We start from the raw sequence: 25,425 nt of genomic DNA, 5'->3' as shown, positions 1-25,425 counted from the left end.
GCTTTCATTGAGGAGGTAACTGTGGTATTTTTTGAACACTAGTAACTGCCAGCTAGGACAGGGACTTTCATGGAGCAAGTTGAGATACTCCAGGGGCAAAGGCTGAGGATCATAAGGAACCACTTCTAGAATAAAGAAAATTTGAGTCAGGGTTGGTAATGCAGGAACTCAATCCTAGATACTCAGGACACTGAGGTAGGAGATTGGAGGTTCAAGGCCTGCCTGCCTGGGCTATGTGATGAGTTTAAGGTCAGTCTAAGAAACTCATGGACACTGTGTCTCAAAATAAAAATTGAAGGACAGGGCTGAAGATGTAGCTCCGTGGTAGAACACTTGACTAGCATATATATGGGCTCCACACCATAAAAGAAAACAGACCACCAACCAATCAAACAAACAAGAAAATCTTAACACAATATTTAAATAAGTCACAATGTGCAAAATCTCAGCATGGAAAGAATATCAACGGGTTAAATAAAAACAGGGCCCTTAACCACTGAGCCATCTCTTGAGCTCCCTCTACTTGTTAAACATGAAATTACTAATTTTGCAGACTCCATTGACTCATTGCCTTGATCTACATACATCTTCCAGATTTTTCTGTTTCAAATGTTGAAGAATTTAGTCTACAGAAAAGACACTGAAGGGAGATGAGATGTGGGAAAGGAGAAAACAGCAGATCTTGAAGGAGCAGGAGTGCAAGCTGAGCTCCTTCCTTCCAAGTAGAACAAAAGAGACAGACCTGACTTGGATTAACAGAGTAAGCTCTGTGGTCCACAAAGCACTGGAATTGTAACTAGCTTCATGAAAGAACACCACTGAAACAGTAGTCTTAGAAAGGAATCTTAGATGTTCCCTAGTCTCATGAAAATTCACTGTGTTCCAAGTATGATGAAGAAAAAGTAGAGATCTAGAAGACTTAAACATTATCATCACCATCATTACTACCTTACCACCAGCACCACAATCAGAAGCAATATGATTTTCAACACTATTGCCATCAGTGACAGCAGCATTGACATCATCACCATCAGCATCACCACCACCACCATCATCATCATTAGCATCATCACCATAATCATTAGTAGCAGTAGCATCAGTAGCAGCAGCAGCAGCAGCAGCATTTCCAACATCATCAGCATCCCCACATCACCACCACCAATAGCAGCAGCAGCAGCAGCAGCACTACCACCATTATAGTGATAGCGTCATCACTCTCATCACCAGTTGGATCAACAGCATCATTATCATCAGCTTTAGTACCCTTAGCATCAACAGCAGCAGCAGCAGTATCATTATCACAGTCATTATCATCACCATTATCTATCAAAACGTAACTCCCATTTTAACCAATAATTTGAAGAATTATTTTTCTTCTCTAATTTGTGGAACACAGATGGTAGAACAATTGAGTGATAGAATGCTGAACACAAGGTGGTGGGGGAATCTGTTGTGTGCAAATCCTCGATTAGTAATGCTGTGTCATTTACAAATCTGTGCCACTCTGAGTCAGCACTGTTCACTTCATGCACAATTATAGTAATCCTAGAGCAAATGTTAGCATTGTAATGATGCTACTTTGCAGAGCGATCATCTGAGAGCCATTCTCAGCAGCTACATCAGTATCACAGTGTTTGTGTAGCTCCAAATTATCCAGAGATAGAAAAGGCTGCATTTGCTCAGTCATCAAAGAGGGCAGCCTGCAATTAGATTATGCATGCTGTTGTCAGGGGGCTGGCAGGCCTACTTCACATGTTGGAGGGCTGAGGATGACCTTTAACAGATGCAGAGTCTCAACATAAAAACCTTTGAGACTGGAGCAGATAATGAACCATGGTTTGGAGCCAGCTGATTCATGTTTTTGTCTCTGCTTCATAACTACTGGGGGGCGGGCTTCCAAATGTCATTGTTCAGATGTCTTAAAGGAATCAAAAGAGCCAGATTCACTTGTATTTGGTGATCCCAGAGGTCAATTGAACCTAAATTGCATACTTTTGCTAGTCCCTTGACCATTTTCTGAATATCTGCTTTTTAATCTTTTTTTTTTTACCTGAGATTTTTGTCTCATACTTTATCTGGGTACACAGACTGATCACACCTAATACAGGAGTAGGTACTTAAGGGAGGGAGGGATATATATGGAGAGAGAGGAGAGCGAGAGCGAGAGCGAGAGCGAGAGCGAGAGAGAGAGAGAGAGAGAGAGAGAGAGAGAGAGAGAGAGAGAGAGAGAGCTAGAGAGAGAGAGAGGCAGGCTGAAATTCACCTACAGGTCTGCTCTTGTTATAATTAGCTGAATATCTTCCTGCCCCTGCCAACAATCTAAAGAACAAACTTGCTTTTATGGAAGCCTGACCTTTGATTATTGTCATGTCTAAATTCAGAGGAATCTTAATGGTTCTCTACTGCATACAGATTTTATCTCTTTCATATTTACTGCCCACTGTATGAATATTTGTTAAGATTCAGGGAACAGTTTTAGCCCAGGATTTTCTTCTATAGGTCTCCTGCTCGCTCCAGACTGCTTATGTACACCTTACACCTCATTCGCTTTCTCATATCAAATGTTGGTGACATTTAAGCAAAACTTGGAAGCCATTTCTTCCAGAAGGCTAGTCTTGACTATGGAGACACAAGTGATTGGAAGTGAGACCGCAGGTCTATCGAGAGATAGCACTGAAGCAAAAATCACAAGGTCTAGATCCAGGTTTTTCGAGGAAGCCCCTGGAGAGCTGTGTTTATTTCATCATACTGCCATATCCAAGTGCCACAAACTAGGTGACTTAAACACCAAAATGTATAAATCTGTGACTGTGAGGACTGGAGTTTGAAGGGAGCATTGTCAGGGCTAGTGACCTGCAGGTTATAAGGGCAATTGTTTTAGGTGCCTCTCCTAGCCTTTGATGGTATGCTGGTAATCTTTGGTGTTCTTTGGCTTGTAGAAAAATCACCCAGTTTCTGTCTTCATCTTCACATGGCTTTCTTCCTGGGCATGTGTTGGTCTGCTGGTCAGTATGCCTTCATCTTGTATCACATCTGCACTGACCCCATTTCCCAATAAATTCACATTCTGAGGTACAAGACACTGCGACTTCAATATGTAAATTCTTAAAATCAATTATTTAATTTTGTGTGGAAGGCATGTGGAAGTTAGAGAACAAACTAAGGGATTCAATGGTTTAAACTTGGGGTGTAAGCCTTGGCAGCAAATGCCTTTACACATTGAATTATTCCACCTGCCCTCAACATATGAATTTTGTGGGGCCACAATTAACCCATCACAGAGTCCTTGGGAAAGTTCCTCTTAGCCTCCTTACCTGGGGACAGCACAGGAATATCTGCTCCCAGAACCCTTAGAAGGCTAAGGAAAGGGGTCTAGTTTATGTCCCTTAAGCAATCTTCTTCATTTTAATACATGTCACTGCTGATGACATTTCTGTGCCATTTAAACTCTGGTTGGTCCTCTGAATGGTGCAGCTCAGTCTGTTGCCAGCCTATAGGAACAGCCAGATACACAGCCTGGGGTCTCTGCATTCCCACCCCCCCACATGTTTAGGTTTACACACACACACACACACACACACACACACACACACACACACACACATATGCATTTGGGGAAGAGAGAGATAGAGATTAAGTCTATGGAATTTGCTATGAATATACTGGCTCATGATGGATCCAAAATTTTAAAAGGAAATAAACCTGTCATTTTCTACAGGGAGCTTGTTTAGTCCCTACAATGTCATTTCTTATTAAAACTTAGGAGAAAATGTCATTCTGTGAATTCAGAAAAGGTGAATGGTGCCGCGTCAGCTGTGCAGCCCGTGTCCTAGAATGTGCAGAGGGTGTCGGGGATTGACAACACAGAGACTCAATGGTGTAAAGAAAACTTTAAGCAGGCTCCAAAAAGGCTCAAGAAAACTTCCCAAGAAAGGCCTCTCTCCAGTAAAGCTTCTGCTCTCTCTCTACCCCTGGCTGGTTCTGCTCTGACACCAGAAACTGATTTGGGTGTGTCAGAAGAGGCGGTTAGTCTTTGGACAAGGTCGAGGTCAGGGTGGTTCACGTGGGCCAGCCCTTTTCAGGAACTTATTGCCCCGGGCATTGTATTGTTTTTAGTAAACATGTTTTTAGTAAACTTTGTCTTACAGTTGCCTACTCCCAGGCTGATGGGGAAGTGGGTCTCTGAACAAGGTCTGGTGTCCCCACAGAATGGCCCTAGGCGATACAACATATGCTGAAAATAAGCACAGGTATTGTCCTGACTATGGCCAGTTTAATGTATTCATTTATGTCCTTTGCAGTCTGGGGATCCAACACAAGGCTCTAGGGCTAGGCAACAGCTATACCACTGAGGTATGCAGTCTCCAGTCCAGTGTTTATTGTTTACTTCAAGCACTCTTTGGCAAAGCTTTTTAAGAAAATCAGTGGTTTGGGAGAGATAAATGTAAGAGATGCTTGCACTCAATTTCCCAGATACACTTATGCTACTAGACTGTGGGACGTTTTTGGTAATGTATACTTCTTTCAGATCTTAAGAGCACAGGAGTATGGTGTCATGAGTTGATATCTATACGTAGGACATTGTTTTCCCCATGGGGTCAGCTGGGGTGTGTGGGGACCTCCAGGATCCTATCAAGCACATGTAACCACAGCTGGTAAGGGGCCTTCTGTGGGAACACAGTGTCTCAGCTGTATGGGGAGAAGTTGGCGCCATCTCTTTCCCTGGATACACCCGCCACAGTCCTGTCTCCCAGGCAACTGTATCTGTTTCTAGCCAGTTTCTTCAAATTCTGTAATGCTCACCAGTCTCCTTTTGTTTTGGATCAAAAGGTTTCAGTGAGCAGTACGGTGCTAGTTCCACAGAGCTGAGGCCCAGTGAAATTCTGAAATTCCTGGGTGTGGTCCTCCTGAAGGGATGGATAATCTTCTGAAAGATTTCCTTCTGGAAACAATCAAAGGAAGATGACTCAGCTTGAACTTGGGGGTTTTGTGATACAAAGGCAGTTTCAGGTAGAAGTCATGGGGGGTGGGGGGCAGAATATGAAGTTAAATTATTTGCTCAGGCCTTCTTGCTGGAAATTTGGCCTTGAGTTTGCTCTGCACCCCATTTTTGGTCACATCCAGTGGGTGTTGCTGAACTTGAGAGAAACAGGAGTTGGTGACTGGGGGTGGGGTGTGGTAGAAGAGAGAGAGGAGAGAGGGAGAGGGAAGGAGAGGGAGAGAGAGACAGAGATGGAGACAGACAGACAGAGACAGGCATACAGACATAGAGACAGACAGACACGATGGGCCTAGCCTCTAGTCCTGCCCAGTCCTGGAGCTTCCTTCCACTTGGTGGAAAGGGCTCCACACCATGGCTGTAGTTCTAGAACAAGATAGCCTCAGAGAAAGGTTACTTTTGTCTCCAACCAGTATGGGCTCTGGCAGGGCTGTAGCAGTCTCTAGGCCTGTGCTGGGCCTAAGAAAGGCTCGGATGTGAGGCCTAGTGTAACCTCTTGAGCCTGGCTAGAGTTTAGCGACCTGTCTCTAACCTGTAACTTCCACATGGGGGTGACTCAGCCAGATCTGATGCAAGATTGCCCCCTGCCTAGCTACCTGCCTGCTTGGTGGAATACTATTGGCCCTTAACTCCTTACATCATCTTACCCTATCCCAAGATTCCCATCCCCTACCTCAGTCCTATATAAATAAGTTCCTGAGTGTTGGAATAAATCGAGATCCTGCTTCGACAGACTCCAGACTCAGTGTGGTTTTTTTCTCCCTGGTAACTAATGGGGGGGGGAGGGTCTGACACTCACCATCCTGCTCAGCTCCCCCCATCCTCCCCCCCATCTATCTGCAGGGAGAACCCTGCAGGCCTGGACTTTGTCAGGTCCAAATGAGACTCAGGACAGTTATCTGGCTGTGATGCTTGTTAGTATACCAAAGAGCACACTGGCCTATAGGCTCACAGTACTTGTGGTGGCTCCCCTGCTCCTTACCCTAAACCTCTCCAGCCTACAGGCTTCCCTTCCCCCAGCTTCTGATTCTTATATGACCCTGCCATTTCAGCCACTTGCTCTCTTGGTCCGCCCTCTCTCCTCCTCTCTCCTCTTCTACCGACGCCCCCCCCCAACTACCCACTTCTCTCCCTCTCGTTCCTTGCCCTCCTTTCCTCTCAGAGCTTTGTTCACTCTGCTGGTCGTGTTTAGTCTGCTACTCCCTCTCCTTGCTCTGAACTCTTCCAGACGCCTCTGGCTGTACTCTCCCTCCTATCTACAGTAAAATTCTTCTTACCCATATCTTGGACCAACTGTGTCCTCGTTTTACTCAGCCCTTTATCTCGTCAGCAAGAGTCACCCATGACAATCAAGCCCTAGAAACTGACAAAAGCTGAGCCGTCTGGAATGGGCCTCCAGTGAGGTGTGCTGTCTTTTACAGAGAAGCAGCCCCATGGGTGGAGGGGAACTCACTGTGAAAATCGTTCCTCAGCCAGAGAGAGCTGTCTGCCCAGCTGTCCAGTTATGAACTCCAACAGGTGCCTCACCCGCTAAGAGCTAACTACTTTCCTTTCGGCACTCTATTCTCCTCTCTTTCCTGGAGCATGCCCGCCAAACCTTTGGTACTGTGTTTCAATAAATCCTCTCTCTGTATGTGTTTTCACCTCCTAAACTCTCTTACCTATCTAGCAGGATGGTCATACTCAGGTGTGATGGTTAGTTTTCGTCACCATGACACAAACTAGAGTCCCCTGGAAGAAGAGGAGATGTCAGTTGAGGACTAGCTTCATATTGGCATGACTGTTGAGGACATTTTCTTGATTAATGACTAATAATTAATGTGGGAGACTACAGCTTTTTGAGGGCTGCATTACCCCTGGGCAGGAGGTCCTGGGTTCCATAAGAAAGCAAGCTGAGCAAGTCAGTAAGCAGTGGCCCTCATGGTTTCCTCAATTTCCTGCCCTGAGTTCTTGCTTTTGCTTTTCTCAGTGACCGATTATAAATAAACCCTTTTCTTCCCCCAAGTTACTTTTGGTCAGTATTTTAATCATAGCAACAAGGAATCAGGTAACACACAGGGCTCCTGCCTTTACCCCTTACACCCTTCATCCCAATGCATGCATTTGCCTCTCAGGGTGTTTGGAGGTGACCAAGAGCAGTTGAACCAGGAAAGGAGAAGCAAACCAAAATTCCCAGGATAGGTTCTGGAAAGCTACCCGTCATATTCAAATCACCAAGCCTTTGTTAGAAGTAAAAAGGAAGCAGCCCATGAATTTGCTTCAGCTGAGTTTGAACTAGGGGATGAAACAGTCTAGAGAAGGGAAAACAGGCAAATAGTGATAAGACTTTAGCTTTTAGGTGTGGTGGCCCATGCCTGTAATCCCAGCACTGGGGTAGCTGAGGCAGGAGGATTGCTGTGAGTTTAGGGCACGGGCTAGGTCAGTCTTAACTACACGATGAAACTGGTTTTGAAAAGTAGAAACAGAAAGAAGAGAAATCATAAGGGAAAGAAAGAAAGAGACAGAGACAGAGAGAGCACACACTACCCTGGAACTGAGCAGAACGTCAAGCGTAATATTTGCCAATAAAAAGTCAGAATGCCACAAAACGAAATGAATATTGATGTTTCCTTGGCATTTTCTAGAATTCCCATATACACAGTTGTTAATGGTGAGAAGACAGAGGCACAGTTCCACACTGCTACCTCACTAACTTTTAGGGACCTCAACTCAGGTTGGACTGAGTGTGGTAGTTTGAATTCAATGTGTCCCACAGCCTCAGGCATTTGGATCTTTGGTCCCCAGTTGGCGATGCTGTTTGGGGAGCCTTAGGTGGTGGAGCCTTGTTGGGGGAAGTGTGTCCCTGAAGATGGACTTGGAGAGTTTAAAGGTGCCATTTCTAGTTTGCTTCCAGCTTTGTGCCAGTGATTCAAGATGTGAGCTCTTCGCTGCCTATTCCAACTGCATCCTGCTGCTTCCTCGTTGTGATGGACTCTTTATCTAGAAATTGCTTTGGTTATGTTTTATTATAGCAATAGAAAAATAACTAATTCACTAGGGTTCATGGCTTTGACTCTGAAAAGAATTTCACGATTAGCTGATTTATAATAAAGCAGAAACTTTTTAGACTTATTTTATTATTTTTGATTTCGTGTGTGTACACATTGCAAAATTTCCGAGGCATCATTAACAGACAGTGGACAAAGGCTAGGATATGACCTTCAGTAAACAAGTCTGTGCTTATTAGGATACACAGTGAGGGACACCCTCTCTCTGGAGGAAATTGGAGGATCTGGGGGCGGGGTGGATGGATGTGACACCAATCCTTTATATGAGTGGGTTGAGGGGTTTGGGAATGAGGAAATTGTTGCAGCCATAGGGGGTTCTGTGCAATTTCATACTCCTTTTTCTCAAATTATATGCTTCAAGCAAAAGAGATTGTTTTGGGGGACAAACTATCTCTGCAAATTTTCCTTCTGTGACCAATAGTGACTGATCAAGGTCATCTGTAGTCTCACAGGAGTCCTGTATTGCCACTGAGGCACTCTGTCCCAGAGGTGGGAGGTGCCTGACGCTCTGGAGGTGGAGTTGCAGGCATTGTGAGCTCCCTTACATGAGGTCTAGCAATGAAGCTCAGGATCTTAGTAAGAGCTTTTAACTGCTGAGGCATCACTCTAGTCTTAGAGTTAGAAATTTTATTAAAGGTATTTTAAGATCCATTTTTATTTCATTTATGTGGATGCTTTATGTCTGTGTAGTACATGTGTACAGTGCCTGCGGAGGGCATCAAATCTGGAGCTGGAGCTACAGAGAGTAGTTGCTTCCAAGTGGATGCTGGGAACCAAGCCTGTGTCCTTTGGAAGGGCGGCAAGTCTTCTTAACTGCTGACCCATCTCCCCACATGTCTCTAAAGATATTTAATGCAGGCTTAAGTGTCAAGAGAAGGAGTGGTATTCAGCAAGGTAAAACACACCCAAGAGCACTACGAGAGAGTAGTACAAAGTGAGGCTTACTCAGGTAGGGGCACAGGCTGACCCAAGAAAGATTACACAACTCAGTGTGTTGGCACCAGTCCTGTATATCCTTTGGGTGGCTTTCCAGTTACATCTTAAAAGGTTGCCAAGAAACTTTTCTTCCTTATCTCCCTCTTTTGATAAGAGAGACAGGTGAGGGTGCTCCAGAGATGCCTCAGATGGAATTATTATCTGATAGTAAGGCCAGATCTACTGGCTTTTTCCCTGTAAATGGGGTCTGTAGTTATGCTACAGTAGCATTAAAGGTGCATTAAGGGAAAGCCATTTCCTTCTGTTGGAAAGAATGGATCTCCAGCCTGGGAGATCAAACATTCCTACAGGACCAGACAATCACTGGCTAAGAGACCAACTTCCAGGAAGACAAATTCACCTTAAGTTATGCTAAATAGATGGGAGGAATACTTATCCTTTTAATGGGATAATGACCTTTTCTTCCCCAAAAGTCAATCTCTGTTATAGCCACTGAGCAACCACTGTGAGGTTCTGTTGGGTCTGTCCACCCTTCTCTGACTCACAAAGAGGTAATTTTCTCTTTTTTTTCTCTTTTGTCTCTTTGGGGATGCTGGCTAGGCCTAAGTATGCCTGTCATTTCCACTATCTCTGAAATTTTCCTTTTACAGATGGGAGGATAATGACCCAAATCATGGCCAAATTAATTAAATCAATCCCTTTTTAAATTCCTGTACACAGGCTTCCTCCCTACGACAGGGTGCAAGAGGTCAGCATTGGAAATAGTAAAAATATATAGGAGGTTTCTAAATGAGGAATTTGTCAGGCAAGCAGGTAGAGGTTACAGAAGCAAGACATAATCATAACAAGTTGGCCATAATGACCTCCTGAAACAAAGACATGGTGGCAAGGTGGTCATAGCATGGTAGTCATAACAACAGACACTCCTTTGGGGCATCTCCATTCCTCCGTACAATGGCTGCATCATGGGTCTGAAAACATAGTCTGTTACTTCAGAGATGAATTTAGAGAACATTCAAAGCTTCCATCTTGGCCAAAGTGTCTCCCTTTCTTGGATTGCTTGCCTTAGGGAAGCCATTTGCATCTTGGGATAAGCCCTTGACAGACCCAGATAGCAAGAATCAAACCTGTCTCTACTTTTTCTTTCCTCTCTCAGGATCACCTGTGTTAGGTTAGTGTTGCAGCAGAGCTATATCCCTAGCCTTTAACAGCTTAGCCATCTCTTCAGTCCTCCTAATCCATTTTTAACACTATGTAGTCAGCAAGGGTTTCACTCACTAAGCTGCCCAGGCAGTCCTTGAACATATGACCCTCCTGCTTCAGCTGTGGAGCAGCAGGTCAGAACCTGTTGTTGGCCTTTTGTGGGTGAAAGAGGGAGGAGAAACAAGAGAAGATAATGGAGATTAAATATGTGCAAGGTGTATGATAGACATATATGAAATTTCATAATGAAACCTTACTTTTATCCTAATTTTTAAAACATGCAAAACAGGGCATGAAATGCCATTTACTGGGAAGTGCTTGCCCCCCCCCCATGTCCAAAGCCTTGGGTTCAATTAATTCCCAGCATTGAAAGAGTAATCTTAAAATAAATTGTATCTGTTCAAAAAATCAATTAAGAAAGAAAGGAAATAGAATCAAAGCAAGCAAGAAAGAAAAAGAAAAGGGTGAAATTCATTCAGTAACATAAGGATAGAGAGAAACCACTAACCAACGTTGGTAACCTTAAGGAGAAACAACACCATGATGCATTAAAGAATCAAGATGAAAAGAAATACATTCTGGTCTCATCTCACTAGTCATTGTCACACCTTCACAAAACTACAAATACATGAAGGCCTGCATTCTTGCTTTGGCTATTATTTCTGTGATTGATCTCCTTGATAAGATTACTTTTCCTTCATCTGTCCCCACCTTCTTCCTTCTCTCCCCCTTTCTTCCTCTTTTCTTTTCTTCTTGAATGTCTAACAAGATGCTCCATGTACTGCGGCAGGCAGATATTAAAGTTTATATCCTGTGAATTGTTTAGCAATATACTTGCATGCAAAGGGAGCCTGGTTGTATCTGAAACTGTAAGTCAGAATCTTTTAAAGCACATTTTAAAATGCACACACACACACACACACACATACACACACACACACACATACACACACACTGAATTACAACTTCCCTTCTGATTAAAGATCTCTGATAGTCTCCTCCATCCAGCAACCACATGGTTCCCATGGGAACCAGTTCTCATACCCTACTCTTTCTGGACCAGCTGAATGCAATGCCTTACATAAACTGGACCAATCTAGAAACTCCCCAGGATTTTAAAAGCTGCCATTAAGTAAGGGGTCATTCTTGTTCTCCAGTGATTTAATTCAAAGGCACAAAGATGTGCCTTATAATCTATTTGTGACTTACAAAATAACAGGCATTTGACTAGAACACTTGTTTGTGCAACAAGTAGTTCCTAATTAAAGAACAGGTAGACAGAGTCAGAGGGAAAGACAGACACAAGTGGAAACAATGAAAGGAGAGACTGAGATAGAAGAAACCAGTGACACAGGGTTGGGGGTTTATGGTTTCACTATTAACATGTAAGTTGTGCTTTATTGTGTTTTTCACATAGAAATACTTAATAGGGTTTATCTTTTTGTAAGACAGATATTTTAAAATACACGTTCATCACAGATGTGTCCCTTTCTGTCTCTGAAATATTTCTTCGTTGTTTTAGATAAAGATGTATTTTCCATTGTCAACATAATGAAGAATTAGTACAACTTCCAAGAGATGTTTGTTATCAAATAATAATTTCACTAAATTATTTTCCACTGCATATCATCCTTGATATTAAAATTACAAAAAAAGTATTAGAGTATTGATTTTATCTGAAATGTATATTTTCCACCCTTTTTTCCAAACCTTCTGGACCAGCAGATTTTAGGTGTATAGTTTACAAATAGGACACAACTGTCTTCCATTTTGATTCAAATAATGTATTTAAATAACACAGTAATATGCATTCCTAGTCCAAAAGTGAAGAAAGGGGGAATTGTGAGAAAATACTGGACCAAAGCAAGACAGAAACCCAGCGAAGAAAACTCCAAATTCTGTATCCCTATGGCCAAAAACATGAAAAGGCTTACTAGATGGCTCTTTATATCTCCCACTTCTTCCAGTTTTGTTGACTGCAACACAGTTCTCCCTCTTGGGTTGGTTCATTGCCTTGTATGTAGCTCTCCTTGGTAGACATCCCTAGACTCCAATGCAATCCAGGCTTCAATTTCACAGCTTCATGCAATGGCCATTCTTGGCCTCCATTTAGGCACTCCCATGTCACATGCCTGGCTTCAGCAGCTTTCTTTAACTACAGAGGAAGATTCCACAACCCCTTATACAGTATTTTTCTTGATAAAACAAAGCTACCAAGTTCTGCTTCCTGCTGGGTGGGGATGGAACCTGGCCAAATCCTTGAATTACATTTGTATAAGCTTTCTGTAGTTCAGGTCAGAGGAATTTCCTATCATAGGTTGCAGGGTTAGCTGGGTGGAGTCTTACCCTGAGAGTACCACACCCTTTGTCCTAGTCAGGATCATGCCTTTATTTACACTTAGCATGTCCTTGAGCTTAGGACTTGGTTCCAGTATTACAACCCCTGGTGCTCTTTTGCAGTTAGTACTAGATAGTATTAAAATCTCTGATAATGACATTTGCTCAAAACTCTTGATTTTACTTTCAGTGTTATGCCAAGTTCAAGAGACCCCAAATAGACCACCAAGGAGCCGACTCTCTGATGCAAAAGCAAAGGTTTCTTTAATAATTAATGAGTTAGCTGTATTAACTTGTGTCTTCTGTCCATCTGACAGAGCAGGTAGAGCAAGAAGGACCCAGAGGAACCATGAAGCAGGGAATTTATTGGGGTAGAGCAAGGGGAGTGTCTGGGGCCCACAACAGTCTCAGAATTGGTGCTACCTGTCATGTGTTGGTCAACTGGTTGCTATGGTCTACAGACCCTCCCAGGGCGGTTGCTATGCTCTGTACGCCACTGTTATCATAAAACACATCCGTAGCCCGTCAGCTAACTTCTAATTGGTTGCTTGCCATATAGAGGGTATCTAACCTTCTAGTGACTAGGAGGTTGGGCAAGGTCAGGAAGCTGAGCACATTTTTCTGAGTCAGAGGCCTACCTCTTGCTGGGTCTTTTCTGCAGCCTGTCATGGCTGCTAAAGCAGGGGGCTGGAGGAGGGTCTGGTCCCTTCACCAGCAGATTTTTAGTCCATTTCAATACATAACCCTCCCAAAGCTGAGTATGGTGGTGAAAATGTATAAAGCAGCTCACACCAAGTTGAGAAAGGAGGAACCAGTTCAAGGTCAGCTCTGCCTACACAGGGAGATCTGTCCTAATTTTGAGAATTTGATCTACAAAATAATCTGAGGGCGGAACTTTAAATTGAGATTTGTTTTGTCTCATAATGTGAAGATAGTATTCAATTGTTCTGACTTCAGTGGTTTCCTAATAGAAATCCATAAACTTGCACAGGAGATAAAACCACCTCTTCCCTAAGACTTTTTACTCGTTCTTAAGAATTGTCACAAATCAAATGAAGAGTAAAAAATAGGTAGGAATATATTTACCATAAGGGTTATGATTAAAAACTAGCTGTTTCAAACTGAGTTTCAAATTAAATTATAGGAAATACCTAGGACTCAGCAGAACCTCATTTTAGATTAAGCATTAACAATCTTAGGATGCCTAGACCACAACTCTAAGGTCAGCCCTATCAGTAGTTGAGTCTTGACAGCAACCTAAAGAGGAGACTTATCTCAGAGCCACCTGGCTCATCTCCCAAAATCTTTCCCCCTTCCCCTTATTGTGTAATTGTTATCCTAAAATATTAATCAGACACTTATTCTACTTCTGTAATATCACTTAACTGCTGCTTGTTCAGAAAAAAAACAAACAAAACAAAAACCATGACAATACCTCACATAGAAAAATCCTCAACAATTTAAATAGGTGCTGTTTGTGCCTTTAAAAGCTCTGCCCTCCCCCCCTTTTTTTGTTTTTCGGGAAAGGGTTTCTCTGTAACGTTTTGGAGGCTGTCATGGAACTCACTCTGTAGACCAGGCTGGCCTCACAGATATCTGCCTTCTTCTGCCTCCTGAGTGCTGGGGTTAAAGGCGTGTGCCACCAATGCCCGGCTCCCCATTTCCTCCTTTTGCAGCAGTTCACATATTGTTGTCACAACTGTTCTCAGTTGTCACAAGATTGCTATAAATAAACTTTACTTTTAAATTGAAGTTTTGTTTGGTGGAATCTTTTCCTGGTGGTCTTGAACTCTGAAACAAAGGTATATGAGAACACTTACAAGGAAATGAAACACCAAGTATAACCTTCACTTATTGAACTGGTCAGCATCAATTATGAAGATGTGATAATTCTTACTGTGGCAACCCAATTTCTTTTGTTTACAAAAGATAGCTCTATTTTCTAGTCAAAACTTGTAAAATGTCCATTCCTGGATTTCAAAAAAATGACAATTGGACTGGACAGGTGACACAGCTGTTGAAAGCACTTGCTACTCTTGCAGAGGATCTGAATTTGGTTTCTAGTACCTTCATGCAAGTCCCCAATGGCCAATAGTTTCCAGTAAGGGGTCCAACCCCATATCTGGCCTCTGTAGCTACTGAATGTTCATACCACAGTGACATACCACACACGCAAACACTCATTAAAAAATATTAGGACTTGTTCTCCTGCTGCTAACACTGGCTGGAGTAACTCTACTTTCCAAATGTGTCTGACTTCTTTGGCCAACATTCTAGCTCACTTTGTGATGACCTTTTTCTCATAATGGTGACACAGTACTGGCAGTTTATTACCCACTACTTTCTGCTAAGAGAGCTGCTGAATTAATGACCTACTTTTAATTCAGTGGCAGTTTTACTCTATAACTCGCTGCAACAGTACTAGCTTCACACTATCCTAACCGTGTCAAGAAACGTTCCCAGGGATTGTCTCTTATCCGTTGTAAGCTAATTACCGCTGGTCCAAATTTCAGCACATCGAGTTTCCTGTAATGTAAAATTAAAAACCTGACTGTCTTGCATTATTCCTATTCAAGAAGAAAATTGTCACTCATGCACAGCTTTTTATGAAAATGAAGGTGGCTCTGAAAAGAGCCGTTTGTTTTAAAAGTATTAACTGCAGTACTCTGGGAGTTACTTGGTCTGGGTCTTGTGGTGGCTCTCGGTCTTCTTGGGCAGCAGCACAGCCTGGATGTTGGGCAGGACGCCGCCCTGAGCGATCGTCACCCGGCCCAGCAGCTTGTTGAGTTCCTCATCATTGCGGATGGCCAGCTGCAGGTGGCGCGGGATGATGCGCGTCTTCTTGTTGTCGCGGGCCGCGTTGCCAGCCAGCTCCAGGATCTCCGCCGTCAGGTACTCCAGCACCGCTGCCAGGTAAACTGGTGTGCCAGCCCCAATGCGCTCTGCATAATTCCCCTGGCGTAGAAGCCTATGAACACGACCCACGGGGAACTGCAAGCCTGCTCGGAAAGAACGGGACTTCGCCTTGGCACGAGCCTTGCCACCCTGCTTAGCACGCCCAGACATGTCTCTTCAACAGCCTTATGAAAAGTGTAAGCCAACTAGCTCTTCCAGGCCTATTTATAGCCTGATGAAGGGCCTTACTCGCCACCCGATTGGCTGATTGACTACAGACTAGCCAATCAGAAAGCACTACTTGAATCCCCTTTATTTGCATATAAAGAGCACTTATTATCCAATCAGACAACGTGTGCCCATACGTCATTCGAGGTCCACGCCTATAAATACCACTCCTCAGTTTCTAGTGGGCTGTCTTTTCTCAGCAGTTGGAACTCGTTTCAGCCCAGGCTGTGAAAGGTTACTTTCGCTATGCCGGAGGTGTCAGTCAAGGGCACTACCATTTCCAAGAAAGGTTTCAAGAAAGCGGTCACGAAGACTCAAAAGAAAGAGGGCCGGAAACGGAAAAGATGCCGAAAAGAGAGTTACTCCATCTATATCTATAAAGTGCTGAAGCAGGTGCATCCGGACACCGGCATCTCCTCAAAGGCCATGAGCATTATGAATTCCTTTGTGACGGACATCTTCGAGCGCATCGCCGGCGAGGCTTCTCGCCTGGCGCATTACAACAAGCGCTCGACCATCACGTCCCGGGAGATCCAGACGGCCGTGCGCCTGCTGCTGCCCGGGGAGCTGGCCAAGCACGCCGTGTCCGAGGGCACCAAGGCCGTCACCAAGTACACCAGCTCCAAGTGAGAGTGCCATCTCTTCACCCAAAGGCTCTTTTCAGAGCCACCCACCTCTTCGGATAAGAGCTGTGCTTTTGCTGGTCCTAGCACTGGGCTTGGACACGTGCTCCTGACTAAGTAGAAGAGACTTTTCACTTGCCATTGGAGCAGTTTTTCAAATGCGGTTTGGTTTTCAGGGGACCACATAATCCCGCAAGTAATTGAGGCCCGGAGCCGAGCGATTTCTGGGCTGATGTCTTCGGTCTAGTGAGGGTTCTAGGATTTAGTTTTGCTGGAAACACACCAGCGGCAGCTAGTGACTGCCTTGTAACCTCAAACGCTTCACAGTGGAGCACGTTAGGTGGAGTCAACTGACAAACGGCAATAACGGAATTTTGTGTTCCTGCCAAAATGGCCTCTTCGGCCTATGCCTTTGGTACCATCTCTAATCAAGAAGTCTAGCTGCCCCAGCTTTTTAGAGTCTTGCCAATTTTGTGACCATTCTTAACCCACACTCCCAATTACCCAGGGATAGTGAGGACTATTTAGGGAAAATGTCAAAAAAGATAATAGAAAACGTTAGCTGACTAGGCTGGGGTTACTATCACTGAACAGGACCAGCAAGGGCAGAAAAGTTCAACTAGGAAGAAAGTCCTCCACTTCCAGCAGTCAGCCGTCCTCTGCCTTGGCCAGATTCCACCTTTATACTAGGCTGTACAAGTGTACACTTACATACCTGAAAAGAGTAGTGCCTTCCATAGTTTTCCCAAACAGTTCCCCCTCGTGGCCACTGTTCTATCGCTCTGAAGAGGCGTGACCAACACAACTCTATAACAGGAAGCACTTAATTGGTAGCTTACTTACAGTTTTAGAGGGTCAGTCCGTGATCATCATGGCAGGAAGCAGAAAGACACAGTCCTGCAGCAGTAGGTGAGATCTTACATCCTGATTTGAAGACAGAAGGGGGAGGGGGAGGGAGGGGGGAGAGAGAGAGAGAGAGGAGAGAGACAGAGACAGAGACAGAGACAGCGAGACAGAAAGAGGGAGGAACGGAGAATGATAGTGCACTGGGCCTGGGCTGTCAGATGTGGGGTTTGAATATTTTCCCCATTCTGTGGACTGTTGGTTTATCTTGCTGACTGTGTCCTTTGCCCTGCAGAAGCTCCTCAGTTTCAGGAGGTCCCATTTATTAATTGTTGATCTCAGTGTCTGTGCTACTGGTGTTAAGTTCAGGAAGCAGTCTCCTGTACCAATTCGTTCAAGAGTACCTCCCACTTTCTCCTCTACTCCTAGAGTGTGGCTGGATTGATGTTGAGGTCTTTGATCCATTTGGACTTAAGTTTTGTGCATGATGATAGCCATGGATCTGTTGTCTTTTACATGCCAGCATCCAGTTACTCCAGCACCATTTGTTGAAGATGCTTTCTTTTTTCAATTGTATAGTTTTAGCTTCTTTGTCAAAGATCAGGTGTTCAAAAGTGTGTGTGTTGATATCAGGGTGTTTGATTCGATTCCATTGGTCTATCTGTCTGCTTTTGTGCCAGTACCAAGCTGTTTTCAGGACTGTAGCTGTATAATAGAGCTTGAAGTCAGGGATAGTGATGCCTCCGGAGGTTCCTTTATTGTACAGGGTTGCCTTAGCTATCTTGGGTCTTTTGTTTTTCCATATAAAGTTAAGGATTGTCCTTTTGAGGTTGGTGAAAAATTGTGCTGGTATTTTGATAGGGATTGCATTGAATCTGTAAATTGCTTTGGCAGGATTGCCATTTTTTTCTATGTTGATCCTACCTATCCAAGAGCATGGGAGATCTTTCCATTTTCTGGTATCTTCTTTAATTTCTTTTTTTAAGGACTCAAAGTTCTTATTATATAGGTCTTTCACTTGCTTGGTTAGAGTTACCCCAAGATATTTTATGGTATTTGTGACTATTGTAAAGGCCACAGAGGTTAGACTTCTCTGATTTCTTTCTCTTCCCCTTTATTGTCTATATACAGTAGGGCTACTGATTTTTTTGAGTTAATTTTGTATCCTGCCACTTTGCTGAAGGTGTTTATCAGCTTAGGAGTTTACTGGCAGAATTCTTTGGGTCGCTTACGTAGACTATCATATCATCTGCAAATAGTGAAAGTTTGACTTCTTTCCAGTTTGTATCCCCTTGATCTCCTTTTGTTGTCTTATTGCTCTAGCTAGAACTTCAAGTACAATATTGAAGAGATATGGAGAGAGTGGACATCCTTATCTTGTTCCTGATTTTAGAGGAATTGCCTTTAGTTTCTCTCCATTTAACTTAATGCTGGCTGTTGGTTTGCTGTATATGGCTTTTATTATGTTTAGGTATGTTCCTGTTATCCCTGATCTCTCCAAGACCTTTATCATGAAGGGGTGTTAGATTTTGTCAAAGGCTTTTTCAGCATCTAGTGAGATGATCATGTGGTTTTTCTTTTTCAGTTTGGTTATATGGTGGATTACACTGATGGATTTTCGTATGTTGAACCATCCCTGCATCCTTGGGATGAAGCCTACTTTATCATGGTGTATCATTTTTCTGACGTGTTCTTGGATTCGATTTGCCAGAATTTTATTGAGTATTTTTGTGTAAATGTTCATGAGGGAGATTGGTCTGTAATTCCCTATATTGGTTGTGTCTTTGTGTGGTTTGGCTACTAATGTAATTGTAGCCTCGTAAAAAGAATTTGGCAGTGATCCTTCTGCTTCTATTGTGTGGAACAATTTGCAGAGTATTGGTATTAGCTCTTCCTTGAATTTCTGGTAGAATTCCACACTGAAACCATCTGGCCCTGGACTTTTCTTGGTTGGAAGACTTTTTATGGCTGCTTCTATTTCTTTAGGGGATATAGATTTGTTTATCTCTTCTTGATTTAATTTTGGTAAGTGACATCTATCCAGAAAATCATCCATTTCCTTTAGATTTTCCAATTTAGTGGAGTACAGATTTTCAAAATATGACCTGATGATTTCCCCAGTGTCTGTTGTTATGTCCCTCTTTTCATTTCTGATTTTGTTAATTATAACATTCTCTCTCTGTCTTTTAGTTAGGTTTGATAAAGGTTTGTCTATCTTGTTGATTTTCTCAAAGAACCAACTCTTTGTTTCATTGATTCTTTGTATTGTTTTCTTTGTTTCTACTTTATTGATTTCAGCTCTCAATTTGATTATTTCCTGGCTTGTACTCCTCCTGGGTGAGTTTGCTGCCTTTTGTTCTAGAGCTTTCAGGTATACTGTTAATTCTCTAGTGTGGCAATTCTCCAGTTTCTTCATGTGGGCATTGAGTGCTATGAATTTTCCTCTTAGAAATTCTTTCAAAGTATCCCAAAGATTTGGGTATGCTGTGTCTTTGTTTTCATTAAATTCTAGGAAGTCTTTTATTTCTTTATTTCTTCCTTTACCCAGGGGTGATGCAATTGAGCATTGTTCAATTTCCATGAGTTTGTGAGGTTTCTGTAATTTGTGTTGACCTTGAATTCTAATTTTAAGCCATGGTGATCCGACAGGGGGTTATTCCAATTTTTTTTGTATCTGTTGATGCTTGCTTTACTGCCAAGTATGTGGTCAATTTTAAAGAAGGTTCCGTGTTGTGATGAGAAGATACATTCTTTTTTGTTTGGGTGGAATGTTCTGTGTGGTGGACCTGTCCAGTGGTGTGAGTGGGGTGTTGAAGTCTCCCACTATAAGGTTGTGGGGTTTAATGTGTGATTTGAGTTGTAGTAATGTTTCTTTTATGAATGTGGGTGCCTTTATATTTGGAGCATATATGTTCAGAATTGAGACTTCTTCCTGGTGGATTTTTCCTATGATGAATATGAAGTAACCTTCTTCATCTCTTTTGATTAATTTTAGTTTGAAGTCTATTTTGTTAGATATTAGGATAGCTACACCCACTTGCTTCTTATGTCCATTTGATTAGAAAGTCTTTTCCCAACCCTTAACTGTCTTTCATAGTTTCCATGGAGAATTCAGGTGTAATTCTAATAGGTTTGCCTTTATATGTTACTTGGCCTTTTTCCTTTGCTGCTTTTAGTATTTGTTCTTTATTCTGTATGTTTGGTGTTTTGATTATTATGTGGTGAGGAGACTTTTTTTTTTTTTTTGGTCCAGTCTATTTGGTGTTCGGTAAGCTTCTTGTAGCTTCTTAGGCAACTCCTCCTTCAGGTTGGGAATTTTTCTTCTATGATTTTGTTGAATATGTTTTATGTACCATTGAGCTGGGCTTCTTCGCCTTCTTCTATACCTATTATCCTTAGATTTGGCCTTTTCACAGTGTCCCATATTTCCTGGATATTTTGTGTTAAGGATTTGTTAGATTTAAGACTTTTGTCAATGAATCTTTCCTCTAGTTTATCTTCAGTGCACGAGATTCTGTCTTCCATCTCTTGTATTCTGTTAGTTATTCTTGCATCTGTAGTTCCTGATTGTTTTTTCAGCCTTTCAAATTCCAGCATTATCTCAGTTTGTGTTTTTCTTATTGTCTCCATTTCGGTTTTCATGTCTTGAACTGTTTGAATTGTTTCCTTCATCTGTTTGATTGTTTTTTCTTGGGTTTCTTTGCTTTAAGAGATTTGTTGATTTCTTGCATTCTTTTGGTTTGTGTTTTCTTCCATTTATTTAAGGGATTTTCTCATATCCTCTTTGAGGGCCTATATCACTTTCAGGAGGTTGTCTTGAAGGTCATTCTTTTCTGTTTCATCTGTGTTGATTTGTTCAGGTCTTGCTGGTGTAGAGTTTCTAGACCCTGGTGGTGTCATACTGGTTCCTCTGTTGTTGGCTGTGTTTTTATATTGCCTTCTTCCAATCCTTTCTTTCAGTGGGAGCTTGTGGGGTCTCTTTCTCTCCTTAAGCACTGGGAAAGGACTGGAAGACGCTGAAGACTTAAGCACTGGGAAAGGACCAGAAGACACTGAAGACTAAGGTGTGGGCAGACTCCTCATTTGAATATTCTTAAAACAACATCCTCTAACGTTGTTTTTAAGTATGGTCATTACTCAAAGGGTGAGGCATAAGCATTCTGTCTGTAAAATAGTTTAACCCATAGTACATCAGATCTTAATCCTGACCCTTAGGCTTTAACATCACCTAAAAAATTCATATCACATGAATCGTAAGTATTTTATAATAAATTACAGATAATGCAAAGCTTTCTTTGGTCAGATAAATTAACCTGCTCCAAATTTTCTGTGCCATTTCCTTCATTCAAAAATGATTGAGACAACTTTCTCATTTGTGTTTACTTCCCTCTAGAGCCCCTGTGTTGCTGGGGACTTCCTTTATTTTGTGCAATCACTCACACAAACACACTCCATTCAATGAGAAAATGTTATGAGAATAGAGACAGGAACACTATTTTTCTTGGTTTTTCGAGACAGGGTTCTCTGTATTGCTTTGGAGGCTGTCCTGGACTCACTTTGTAGACCAGGCTGGCCTCGAACTCACAGAGATCCGCCTGCCTCTGCTTCCCGAGTGCTGGGATTAAAGATGTGAGCCACCACCAACTGGCTTTCAGGAACACCATTTTTATAAAGAACCTTTTGGGAGGGAAAATAAGAACATTATTAAATGGAGGTGTATCATTGACCTGACAATACAGCTGGCAATGGACTGTGCAATCAATGTAGACTTAAGTTAGATGGATAACCCCTCTGATCCTGTTCCTTTAGGGACAGCAGGTTTCTATAGCTGTGATAAAACTCTTACCAAAAGCAACTTAAGGAGAAAAGTTTATTTCATCTAACTTGGTAGTTCATCATGTAGGGAATTCAGGTCAGGAACACAAAGAAGGAACCTGCAGGCAGGAACTGAAGCAGAGACCATGGAGGAGTGCTGCATACTGGCTTGCTCACTTTGTTTCCTTATACAACCCAGAACCACCAGCCCAGGGTGACACAGTGCACTGAGCCTTCCCACACCCATAACTAATCAAGAACACATCTCACAGACGTGCATACACAAACCAATCTGATGGAGGCATTTTCTCAAATATAGGTCCTGTTCCCAAATAACTCTAGCTTCGTCAGGCTGACAAAACCAATCAGGATAAATGGTATGTCTATATAGTACTACTCAGTGATAAAAAAAGGACAATTGCTGCAAATAACAAAATTAGTGAAGTTTAAACTATGCTTTTGAGTGAAAGAACAAGCCTGAAAATGTTACCAGTGTTTCAGATGCAGACACAACAGATTTGGAAGCTGTATAGGTATTTTCTGTCTTTCAGTATTTCAAGTATTGTGGCAGCTGGGACCCCAATTACAAACAGCACCTGCTTCCATATAATGTACCTTCAAGTGTCTTGCCTGTTATTTCTTTGGTCTCACAGCTAAGCACTCAGGAGTTCCCCTCATGGGCATCTCACTGCACAAAGTACAAGGCTTTTTTTCACCTATGAATTAAAAGTGCATTTTAACATGAGTATGTCTGTATAGTATGAGTATGTGCATATATGTGTTTATATGTACAGTGTATGTTTATGTGCAGTATGTGCCTGTGCGTATGTACAGCATGTGTGTGTGTGCATGTACAGTATATGGGTATATTTGTGTATATGTACAGTATGTGAGTATGTGCATGTGTGTGTATAGTATGTGGGTATGTGTATGTGTGTGTACAGTATGTGTGTATGTACAGTATGTGTATATGTACATGTATGTACAGTATGTGGGTATGTGCATCTGTGTGTATAGTATGTGGGTATGTGCATGTGTGTGTACAGTATGTGTACATGTACATGTATGTACAGTATGTGGGTATGTGCATGTGTGTGTGTATAGTATGTGAGCATGTGCATGTGTATAAAGATGTTCTTAGAGGTCAGAGACATCACATCTTTTGGATCTGGGTTAAATGTGTTTTTGAGACACTAGTTGTAAGTTCTGGGAACTGAACTGGAGTCCTCTGGAAGAGCAGAAAGCATTCTTAACTACTCCAGTCGTTCCATGACTTTTTTTTACTGTATACTTTATTTCAAACTAAAAATTTTTAATGAAAAGAAAGCATGTATGGGGGCTGGTGAGATGGTTCAGAAAGTAAGAGCACTGGCTGCTCTTCCAGAGGACCCTGGTTCAATTCCCAACACCCACATGGTAGCTCATAACTGTCTAACTCCAGTTCCAGGGGATCTGACACCTTCATATACATAAAATAAAATTAAATAAATTATTTTTTAAAAGAAAGCATTTATGAATAGTGTAGTAGCCCTTTTGAAGAAAATATATAAATCAAATAGAAGATTCTAGTGTCTTATTTTTCCTTTAATGTTGATCTGCTTTTGCAGAAAGAGTTAAGGCAATGAAAAATGCCTCTTTCACTCAGAATCCTCCAACTGAAATATGAGAAAACCTATATCCTCTCCCATTAGTACTGCAAAACACAGGGATCCTGCCATGTGAGTCAAGCACAAATTATGAGGGAATGCAAATTCAGTTAGTGGACAAGATCTTCACATTCCCACTCCAGTCTGCTTTGTAAGGAGACTCAAATGAATGCATAATCTCTCCTCAGAATCCTGGCACTGCAGCCTGGGCTCAGTAGCTCCAACCATGCTGACCTACAGGATATATTTTCTCCTACACATTGCCAATAGAGAGAACATCTTCATCGCTGGACCCATGGCAGGCTTCACACCAAACCTGCAGTTCTGTGCCCTCTGCCTCTGTCTCTGGAGAGAAGGCCTAGAAAGTGACAAGTTCTGCCCCATGCGGAATGCCCTGGCCCTATTTACATGGAATCTAAATTTTCCCTTTAAAATATGGCAAACTGCAGTTGGATATTTAGAGATACAGTCGGAGCAATTAGGAAACGATCTTGCCTGATGAGTCTGTCACGTCAATCATTTCAGCTAACACCAATTTTGTTGTTCAATCCGTGAAGTCCAGACACACTTATCGAAGTCAAATGTATACAGCTCTTCAGCATGTGGGTGGCTCTTGAGTTTTTGACTTGTGAATGTGATGTGGCCATCGGTCAGTATTATTTGACCACTGCTTAGCTGTCGATGACCTCCTCATTCTCAGACATGGGCTAAGCACAAGGCCATATCCATCTCCCCAGCCGTTGCAGGTAGATGCTTGCTCCCCAGCCGTTGCAGGTAGATGCGTGCCAGACACGATGCCACAATGCAGAGCTGTTGATGGGCGAGAGCTTGGTGTCCTGGTAAAGCTCCTTTCAGCGAGATGCAGACTATGACTGGCCTCTTGGGGGCATCCTTTGTGCTCCCCAGCCACGCTGAGTGCCAGCAGCCTTCTGGAGCAGCAAGCGTGGAAGGGGTGTCTAAAGAGGTTTTCTCTCCAGTGATCTGAGGTTATAATTTATGGTCTTGGACGAGGCAGGTAAAACAGTGGTCCGAGGAGGTCCCGGTTGAGATATTACTGGGGAAAGGAACGAGCATAGATTGGACCTTGTTGCAGCGACCTGTATAGTTCCTGAGAAAAAGAAGGGAGGTGTGGGGCCCTCCTTGGGAGCCTCCCGGTATCCTAAGGGTAAAATAACTGCGAATAATTGAATTCAAAATGAAAGTAAATTGATAACTTACTTTCGGAGAGTAGACGAACAGAATGAGTTTCGTGGTAAGCACCTCTCAGCTTTTGGTGGCAAGCGTCTTCATTTCCTTCTAGGCAAGATTTCTCAGGATCTGTAGTGCATCTGTAACTGCACCAGGTAAAGAAAAACAGGAAAGGCACATGCGAGTCTCTGCCACCTGTGAAGCCATTTAGTAAAACAATAGTTTCATTTCTTTGTATTAGAGGTTATTATCTCAAGAAAAACATTGTAATAAATAGGCAAGGCAGGAGGCTCTGGCACCAGAGGGGAACATTGCACACTGAAGACTAAGCAGGGAGAACAAGGCAACTGTTGTGATTCTGGGCACACACAGTAATAAGCAGTCACCAAAGAACCAGATCCACAGCAAGCACAGTGAAACAAAGCAAAACTCTGCAGTGACAAGCTACAAAAATTCCCTTAACATTTAGGAAGGTAACAGTTGTTTGCTACTCATATCTGTAGAGTTATACCCAGACCTACAGAACTGGATGTGAGACACATTTGAGGGAAATGATTAAACCCCAAAGGGATTGTTTTAAAATTCTATGGATATAGTTTTGAAGAATGTGACATATTTAAAAACAACAATGGAGTGAATGTTTCTCAAAAAATGTGAAAGGATTA

At 42.5% G+C, this 25,425-nt stretch overlaps 2 protein-coding genes across 2 annotated transcripts; one reads left to right on the top strand and one right to left on the bottom strand.

Moving 5' to 3' along the window:
• Nucleotides 1-15,123: 15,123 nt before the first annotated feature.
• On the bottom strand, nt 15,124-15,639 carry LOC101823521 (histone H2A type 4). Its single transcript, XM_005066450.2, has one exon. It carries the CDS (start codon nt 15,586-15,588, stop codon nt 15,196-15,198), a length of 393 nt encoding a protein of 130 aa, XP_005066507.1. The 5' UTR covers nt 15,589-15,639; the 3' UTR covers nt 15,124-15,195.
• Nucleotides 15,640-15,852: 213 nt separating this feature from the next.
• On the top strand, nt 15,853-16,306 carry LOC101823784 (histone H2B type 1-A). Its single transcript, XM_005066451.4, has one exon. The coding sequence runs from the start codon at nt 15,892-15,894 to the stop codon at nt 16,273-16,275; it is 384 nt and encodes a 127-aa protein (XP_005066508.1). The 5' UTR covers nt 15,853-15,891; the 3' UTR covers nt 16,276-16,306.
• The last annotated feature ends 9,119 nt before the right edge of the window (nt 16,307-25,425 follow it).

The sequence above is a fragment of the Mesocricetus auratus genome, unplaced genomic scaffold (assembly GCF_017639785.1).
Source record: "Mesocricetus auratus isolate SY011 unplaced genomic scaffold, BCM_Maur_2.0 Super-Scaffold_100013, whole genome shotgun sequence".
Lineage (NCBI taxonomy): Eukaryota > Metazoa > Chordata > Mammalia > Rodentia > Cricetidae > Mesocricetus > Mesocricetus auratus.
The sequence above is the reverse complement of the archived record's forward strand: the minus strand, read 5'-3'. Positions and strand labels throughout refer to the sequence as shown.

Coding starts and splice junctions, on each gene's coding strand:
- LOC101823521 (XM_005066450.2), bottom strand. CDS start 15,588: ATGTCTGGGCGTGCTAAGCAGGGTGGCAAGGCTCGTGCCAAGGCGAAG.
- LOC101823784 (XM_005066451.4), top strand. CDS start 15,892: ATGCCGGAGGTGTCAGTCAAGGGCACTACCATTTCCAAGAAAGGTTTC.